This window comes from Rhea pennata, chromosome 3, assembly GCF_028389875.1.
Source record: "Rhea pennata isolate bPtePen1 chromosome 3, bPtePen1.pri, whole genome shotgun sequence".
NCBI classification, from domain to species: domain Eukaryota; kingdom Metazoa; phylum Chordata; class Aves; order Rheiformes; family Rheidae; genus Rhea; species Rhea pennata.
In genome coordinates this window covers 50,853,750-50,862,907 of record NC_084665.1, presented here as the reverse complement: position 1 = coordinate 50,862,907, position 9,158 = coordinate 50,853,750, and the positions used below count along the sequence as shown (strand labels likewise).

The 9,158-nt window shown below is 47.4% G+C and overlaps 1 protein-coding gene across 1 annotated transcript; it reads right to left on the bottom strand.

The window, feature by feature from the left end:
- Nucleotides 1-7,689: 7,689 nt before the first annotated feature.
- Nucleotides 7,690-8,726, bottom strand: PRR18 (proline rich 18). Its single transcript, XM_062573696.1, has one exon. The coding sequence runs from the start codon at nt 8,696-8,698 to the stop codon at nt 7,880-7,882; it is 819 nt and encodes a 272-aa protein (XP_062429680.1). The 5' UTR covers nt 8,699-8,726; the 3' UTR covers nt 7,690-7,879.
- Nucleotides 8,727-9,158: the final 432 nt, after the last annotated feature.

Here is a 9,158-nt window from a genome sequence, read left to right as displayed (position 1 = left end):
AATATTCATTCGGTTCTCATTCAGGTAAGAGAGCCATTTGGCAGATGGCTTTCTGTAGTCCTTGATTCTACTTCCACTTCAGTACTGCCTTAGACAACACATTTTGCTCCTTTGCCCAAAGAAGTCTGCAGCTTTGACAGTCACACATTCCTCCTCCCCATTCCTGTAGCTTTCAGGATTTTTCAAATAGCTGATCTCAATAATTTGCCAGCAGAGGTAGAGATTCCTGACTAGCATGTTGAAATCTATGGATCATTAGCTTCCTTTTATTTCTGAAATTTCATGAAACCCTTAGAAGTAATCTACAGATTCCACGTATTTTCCAAGCCTTTCAGTAGAACGAGTAACAAAGTTTGCAATAAGGACGAAACCTATATTCTGCAGTTAACTTTCCCAAATATTCCAGGAAGGAAAAACTACTTCAAAAGGTATTACAAGCATCAATATAAATTCAGCATTTGATATTCCACAGTAACTGCCATTCTGCAGTATTGCCAGGTTTAATTTAAGGACATTACAGTGATCTCTAAAAGTATCTCTGTCAAAGTATTTCTCATTTTGACAGAGGCCTATTGTTAAAACTAGAAAGTCAAGAAATTGAAAGTTGGGGTTTAGCATTTTTCTTGTGTTCATAATTTATAGGAATCACCTGCTAATGGCATCTCATGTATCATCTTCCAGATACATTTGGCAAGGCAAATTATTTCTACTCTAAGATGATCTGCATAAAGACACCACACAAAATTTTTCTAAAGTTACAAGCAGCTCAGTGACCACCTATAAACTGAAAAGTTAATTCTGCATAGAATACACGGTTTAATACAGTGATCAGTAAAAAATATTATCACAGCAAATATTTAACTCCAGAGCACCATAACCATCCTTTTAATTTAATTTGGAGAAAGCATGTAACTGTGTAAGAAAGCCTACTTGGCTAAGATCACTCTCAAGATCTGTTCAGCACTCCTAATAACATACAGCCCTGCACAACAGTCTTTGAGAAACAGTTATTCAACTGTTCACACTTTCCTCGTTTGCTAAGAAGATTGATACTGAATGTGGGGGCTGGTAACAAAAAGGGGGAAAAGATGTGTGTGTGTGTGTTCACTATCAGGAATTACATTAGAAATTACAATACTAATCACCACAAGGAAAAAACTGGGGTGTGACTGTGTCATATGAGCTTCTATTAAAATGGCTGCATCTCTTAAGACCTTCAGGAACTAGGCAGTAAAATAATAATAGTAATAATCACAAAACTATAATTACTATATGAACTGAGTTAAAAAAAAAAAACCATTTAAAGCCACAACATCCTATTGAGAAACATTACCTGATCCCTGCTATGAAGTGGCAGGTAAGTATTCAGAATTGGAGGAAATGTACTCTTTCGGTAGCACTGTAAGTTCGTTGCCATAACCATTACAGTCTCCCTACTGGTCTGTCAAGAGAAAGAGTGAAGATAAACAAGACTGTACAAATAGAGAACAATATAACAGCATCTTGTTAGACTAGCGAACCACAAAGCCAAAGTTAAGCACACTCTGTAAGTATTTATTAGCGTTCTCACTGTACTAGTGGCAGTGCTTCATTTTTACCGGGGTTACCCTCCCCAGTACCCAACTCAGCCTGAAGAAAAAAACTAATTTAGGGCAGCGAGCTTCAGGTTGAGGGGTAAGCCGTGGCCACGTTCCCCTCCAGCCTGGCCACGCAGCACCGAGAGACGCGCCCGGCGCCACCTCGGCGCGGGGCCTCGGGAGCCGCAGCCGGAGGCGGCGCCCGGACATGGCGACCCGCCGGCGGGAGCGCGTTACCTCAGGGGCGCCCGCGAGGCCCCGCGGCCGCGCGCCCCGCGCCGGGCGGTAACGGCCGCCGAGAGCCGTTAGGCGGCGCGTTCGTAACGGCAGCGCCCGCCTCGTCTGCGCCGCCGCAGCGGGAAGCACCGCCGGTGCCGCGAGGGCTTGGCCATTTCCAGGGGTCCCGGCACCGCTGCCTCCCCGCGGCAGCCCCTGCCGCCCCTGGGCGCGGAGCAGTCGCGGTTTACCAGCGCCGGGCGTTTGGTGCCTGGGCGCTCCCGCAGACCCGCTCCCCTGCCGCAGCCTGGGGCAGCCGCTGAGGCAGTCACAAAAACTTGGCGCTTTTGTGGGGATTTTTTTTCTATGTTAATTGCAGCCAAGCGTTTTGCGTGCATAGCCTCCTTTCTTGAGAATTTTGCTTTCATGCTTACGTCTATTCAAATTGTAAATAGTATCTGCCGATTTTTCTTTTTAATTTAAAATATCGAGAGTTCTGGCACATAGCGCTGTTCTCGTTCAGATTTTGTACTCGGGAAATGCCCTGACAAGGAAAACGCTGTATAAATCAGCTCCCTTCGGCTCACTACGTGACTTACCTGATCAGTTGTTGGTAAGGCACTCAAGGGCTGCAACTCAACCAGGCAAACATCAAAAAATGAAAGAAAAAAAAAATAAATAAAGCTACTGTCGTCCGCACTAACCGAGACGCTGTGAGCCAGCTTGTTGGCCAGCTTAGAGCAGTTTTGTCCAGCAGGCACAAGAACGGAGGCAGGCTGGGGGTGGCTGCCGGCAGCCAGCCAGCCCCAGCTCCCGCTCGCCGCAGCCGCCTGCCCTTGCCCCGCTGCTGGGCAAGGCTGGTAAAACACAGCCAAGCACAGAGCTGGTTGGCTCAGGCCGCTGTTTGTAGGAGAACTAGCAATCCAGAGATAACGTTACTTGTCCCTTTCATTTGCTTTATTTCTTTGCTTAAATAGGAGCACTTTTTTTCCCCACCTCTTTTTCACTCAAAACTCAGCTCTTACTTGGCACTCAGAAATGTGGTGACAGGAAAGATCATGAAACTGTGACATCCTTAGTCAGGAGCCTGAAAGTTGAGCATCATCTGGCCCTGACTCAACAGTATGTTTAACCACAGTGTAAAACTAATTTGGAAAATGGAAATCATTTTTCATGATTTTATACACATTGTGCTCTCACCTAAGATGTAAGCCCTCACAGTAAGCAGGATCAAAGATCATTATCCCAAGATACCTTATTATGAAACAAAGACTGGGCATTTTTGATATCTTCAGTTAAAATACAACATTTTTAAATTATTCCAAAACTTTCAAGTCTTTATCATACACTGGAAAAAAAAAAAGAAAAAGAAAAAGACTTAAAATCTGCTTCCAAAAAGACTTTAACAACCCTTTCATTAAAGTTGAAACAGACTGAAATACATCAGTCTACTGTCTATGGATTCATCTTACTGCTATTACGGGGAAGCAGTGACTTTCTCTAAACTCCCTGCACGTTATGAGCTTCAGCTCATACCCATACTACATGCATTTTGCTGGCTTGCCCCTGAAGTTATCTCTATAGTATCTCAACATTTTCCCCATATGCTTAGAAGCAGTGAGAGAATCTATAAATAACAAATTATCAGCACATCTATGTTGAAAGACTGTTGCTCCAGGTATTTTTCACTGAAGGAAAAAGAAAATTAGTGTCCTTCTCGTATCTTGGAGGCAACTTCCTGAACAGTATTAATTTTGACTGAGCTAGCAGAAATTATAGGCAATCAGCATCACTTGAGACTTGCCCGTTATACAGATGTCAGCTGGAACTCGAACATTGCTGTAATTGGTTACTGCAAAAATCAGAAAGTAACAAAACAAAACCTTCTTAAAGGCTCTTCTGCTCCTTACAAAACCACCACTTAGGACAGTGGAGCTTTTCTTTAGCAAGAAAACAGGATGTACCTGTAAGTCGCTGGACAAAAATAACCCCCAAGACACTAACTCCCTGAACCCTTCCCTCTCCCTGTTGGAAAGAAAGTGTTGATGATTAAGACACTCTACTTCTAGTACACTCACAGAAGAGCAACTGAATCCTGCTGCTACCTGCCTACCATCCATCCGTCCATCCATTTGTCCATCCATATATTAGGCTCCATTAGGCACAGCTGATACTGGCATATGAGGCTGTTTTACAGCTCACAGGGAGTAGTGCTTGTCTGGGCTTCTAAAGTGTTTTAGTACGGAAGAGAATATAACGGCTGTGCAATAATGAGCTCAATTCAAATTTGAGAAGATACTAATTTTGTCAATGTATCGGTTTTTCTACTCCACCATTTCCCTTGAATTAAATGTGTTATAAACTCACAATAAAATGTCATTCTTATCCTGAAGAGTTACAATAGTTTAGGAATTACTTTGAGGTATGCTGTATATGAATGTCTTGGTAAGTGATACAATTTTTCTTTCTTAAAAAAACTTGTAATGCTTGTTCATTCCGGAATACAGAATGTGCACTCAAGTACCAAATACTTAAATTGTTTCACCTTCCTCACTGACAAATTCAGAGATGGTGTATATAAGGATTTAACATAAACCATCTGTTTAACATAGACCATCCAAAGACAATCTCATACCCACGAAATTTGTAAATGCTGGATTATCCAATAGCATTGGATTTTCTTCAAGAGGAGAGTTGCAGGACTGGCTGTACTTGGTACTGAATGCTGAAATCATATTGTGAGATTTTACTATTTGTGAACTGTGTTTTTGAGGAAGGAATTCAGACCATTTTCGTACATTACCCTGGTTCTGGGCACGGTCTTTCTTTCTGATCACTGAGTTTTCACTCAGATCCCAGCCTGAATTTAGACAGTGTAGGGGTGGAGTTATCCAGCCAGAGAAGTATGAGGGTTAATCTGTGTCTAGCTTCTCAATGCTTGCCCAGAAACTGCAGTACATTTGACAGCATTTAATAGCTGCCTAAAAGACAAAAGACCCAGAGTATGTTTCTTCACTGTAAATCATATCTATAAGCAAATATTGATTATCTTAAACATCCCATGCTACTCATAATTCTCTTTCAGCAGTTAAAAGGGTTGTGAGTTGGAGTCACAGGTCCCCATGCAAGGCTCCTTGAGGATAACTAATACACTGTAAAAACCAAATGTAGTGAATTCTGGTCAGACTGTTAGTTGTTATGGCAAGAGCAGATGTATGCCATCTAAAAGGTATTCCTGAACACATTTAATCTTTTCAAGTCTTTTCATCAGCGCAGAATAATAGCTTTTCAGATACTTATACTGGAGCCTTTGGGCAGCTTTTGAGACTGAGAAATTGAGAAAGCCATTGGTTTAGGAAAGGATCAGGCAGGTTCTGTAGAGACTCCTGGAAAAGTTCTCTTGACCTTCATTTCATACAGATGCAACAAGACTCGTTTCACAGTACTTCCCTTCCATTTGCTACTTGTGCTCACTAGCATGATGCTGTGAGACCACTGCGCACGCAGGGGTGGTCAGGGACGCTTCAGGCAAACCATGAGCTGCTCAGATGGGGCAGTACTGCAATGGGAGTTCACCAAATGCGTGGCTCCTCGGGCTGCCGTCCATCAGCATGTTTGAAGTCTCCTGGAGTCGGGCCCTTGTAGTGGCTGAATCAGAGTTTTGGTTCTTGACACTTCAAAGGGCTCTCAATCTTTTAGCAAGAAAATGACCCGATTAGTTTGTAGTATCATCTCTCTCAACATATAACTTAAATAATCAATCTTAGATGGCATGAACTGTACCACTAAACACAATGAGAGTATATGGAGAGTTTTCACCACTGTCAGAATCTTCACAACTGGGTTTAAACAACTATTATCCTAGATATTAATGAAGTAAGTAACCTGTGTTATTATGTTTAATTTATCTACAGTTTTGAGGTACTAGAATTAATCTGTTCTCTTTTTAACTGAAAAAAAAAAATACCTAGAGGTAAGCCACATGCAAAATTCAGGAAAGTTATTGTATGTAAAGTATGTAACCATTATTTTTTCTGTCCTTTTTAATGTCACATAAGATTTATGGGTCCTTTGGACAGAGATACTCAGAATACAAGGACTACCATTTGACATTAAAAGAGAGAATAAAAGTTAGTAAATCCTGAAACCAACAATGTTTTGTTAAGTTTTAGTGAACAAGGTAGTGTTCCAAGGAGATGTAAGTTACATGACTCTAAAGAGCTCGGTGTTTCTTAATATCTAATGCAAAATCTAAAGGTCCATCTCAGACCATCTCCAATTTTTATGCACAATGAACTACTCAATACAAAAGCCATTAGCTGCATGATTTCTGGGTATCTTTGCTCAAATTCAACCTTTAGAAAAAAAATCAACCCATGCACTTCTCAAGTTCTCAAATAAATTATTCTAGCATGCTTTGAGCATATTCCTTTATTGTCAAAATTGTTTGTCACCTTTATTTTTTTGCCAAGAGTCTGGCTATTAACTGTTTTTTGCTGCTGTTGTGCATTCATATTTATGGAATTTTCTGTTGCATTTCAGATTCTGAACAAAGCAGCCTTCAGTAGGCTCTTTTAGTACTTCATCCTTTAACAGTTCAATCACTTTTCTTTGCAATTGGAGATACTGATTATATTTGGTATGAAAGCATACAGCAGTTTTAAGGAACTTAACATTTGTGAGAGTCAAAGATGCTCCCTTATAAACCAACATCTCCCCCAAAACACAGAGGCAAACTCGGCTACAGTCCCAGCTTTAGGATTTGAACACAGCTATTTTACATCCATGTTATATTGGTTCATCGCTTTTTTCAGTGGCTGTATCAATGCATTTAGTTACTAAATATTATAAATATTTTTTTCAAAGCATCTGCTGTGCCATTCCTGAGCTTAAGAAAAACATACGGGGGAAAAAAAAAGTTTAATCAACTGATCAAAATGAGATACTGCACACAAGTGTAAGACATTATCACAATACCCAATGCAGCCGTAAAAACACATCCCCCAGAATTTAATGAAACAGCACAAACATCCTCTGGAGTAAGTGATTTACATCTCAATGAAATGTGTAATTTCCGATTTGTAGCACTAAATGGTGTTTTACTCTGCTTGATAAATCCAATTTAACATGATCCTGCAGGCTCAAACATTTCTTTATTAGCAAAACGTTCGTCATGCCGTAGTAAATACTCACTTGTTTCTTGTAACTTCCTTAGAAATAATGCAAGGGGGCAACAGGAGCGCGCGTCCGGGCCCCTAAGACTTAGCCTTTCGAGGTGCAATTTTGCTGCACCCCAGCCCCTCTCCCTCCTCCCCCGGCCCCTGGTTGCTGCCAAGCGCCCCAAAGGCGCGCGCGCCGCGGGCCCGGAGCAGCCCGGCCCATTGTTCCCTGCCTGCCGCCCGGCCCATTGTTCCCTGCGTGCCGCCCGCCCGCCCCCTATTGTCCCTCGCCCACACGACTGTGGCCGCCGGTTCCGCGCACGCCACCGCCGCGGCAGGCAGCGCGGCAACAGCGCGTCGCCGCCTGCATCGAGAGGAGGCCCGTTAGGAAGGGCTCGTCGGCACTTGCTCTTCCTCCTCCCTCGGCCACGCCGGGTTACTCATCTCGCCGAGGCCCCCGTGCTGCATTTGCTTGAAGAGGCAGCAGCGATGCAACTCCCACCGGTATCCACCGGCTCCGGAAGGCTTCGTTTGAAACCAGTTGCCGGTGCCCATATAAGCAGCCATCCTAAACGAGCAAGTGTTTAAGCAGCCCGTGCTCTCCGTTATCAGCCCGTCATCCTCGCCTCGAGAGCTCCGAGAGCGCAAACACACCTCCTGTGGCAAACACATGCAGCCAGGCAGACTCAAAACAACCCAAAGCGCAGCTAGTAAGGTGCAGCTATTGCAACACGGGAGTCCAGCCATTTATTCAAATAAATAAAAACGAACTTTATATACAAATATACAAAAGCCAGTATGCACGTCTTATAAAGTCGTTAAAAGTCATAAGGGAAAAAAAATAAAAAAGAGGTGTGTGGGGGAGGCGGCTCCCGGCTCCTCTCTCGGCGCCGGAGCCCCCCTCGCCGGCGGCAGCTCGGTCCCCGCTCAGCGGCTCCCCAGCGGCGGCAGCGGCTCCAGCCTGTCGCCGCCGTCGCGGCCGGCCGCGCTCTCCACTCCGCGCAGCCACTCGGTGCACTTGCGCACCAGCCCCTCGTCCACGGCCGCCGCCGCCTCCTCCTCCTCCTCGTACTCCTCGTCGTCGTAGCGGTGCCGGTCGTTGAGCAGCGAGATCTTCAGCAGGGCGCGCAGGTCGCCGCCGCCGCCGCCCGCCCGGGCACCCCGCCGCGGCGCCGCGCCCACCGCCGCCGCCGCCGCCCTGCCGCCGCGGGAGGCGGGCGGCTGCCCCCGCTGCCGCTCCAGGCTGCGGCGCTGCAGCAGCCGCGCCGCCTCCGGCGGCAGGCTCAGCGAGAGGCGCAGCGCCGCCGCCGCCGGCGCCGCGCCGAGGCTCTCGCAGGAGCGGCTGCCCGCCCCCGGCGCCCCCGAGCGGCCCCGCGGCTGCGGCGGACCGGGCGGCGGCCGCCGCTGCTGCTGCTGCAGCGACGAGCAGGGCCAGGAGCTGGAGACGGGGCCGCCGCGCTCCGGCGGCGCCGCTCGCGCCTTCCGCGCCGCCCTCTCCTCCGCCGGCCGGGGCGCGGCCTTCCTGGAGGCCGCCGCCACCGCCGCCGCCTTCTTGTGCTGCGCCCGGGCGGCGGCGGCGGGGGAGGCAGCGGGCGCGGCGGGCGGCAGCGACATGCTGCGGGCGGCGGCGCCCTCCCGCTGCTCAGCACGGGCCCCAGCCGTGGCCGTGCGCGGCCCGGGCAGCGCGGCGGCGCATCTCGCCGCGGGCGGGCAGGGCCCAGCTGCGCGCCGTGGCTGCAGCCCCATGGGGAGCGGGCTCTGCTCCTCGCCGCCCTCCCCGCAACCCGCCCTCCTGCCCGCCCCGGAACAGCCCTGCCGGCGCCGCAGTAGCGCGGCGGCTGCGCGGCTCTGCCCCGCGCACGGCCCGGCCCCCGCGGCAGCGGCGCCGCGCAGAACACATCACTCAACACCCCGCTTTGCTGAAGGTTTTTTCCCCCTCCTACCTCCACCGGCAGCACAGTGGTACGGAGATACATCACGAAGTTGCTTGCTTATTGCTCAGATGGCTATGACTGAAAAGGGCAGTCTGAAAGCCCTGAAATGTCACGTTTTTCTTCTCCAAATTTCCAAATACTATTTTAATGAGGGTACTAGAAACATACCAAAGGATGCATAGCCTATATGCAACCTGCAGGGCTAACAAGGATCTCCACAAGGCATCCCTGTCATAAGAGTGTATCTGGTGCTGAGGACCCATCAACTCAGA

Bases quoted from the DNA above. Each gene is read 5' to 3' on its own strand.
- PRR18 (XM_062573696.1), bottom strand. From the start codon at position 8,698: ATGGGGCTGCAGCCACGGCGCGCAGCTGGGCCCTGCCCGCCCGCGGCG.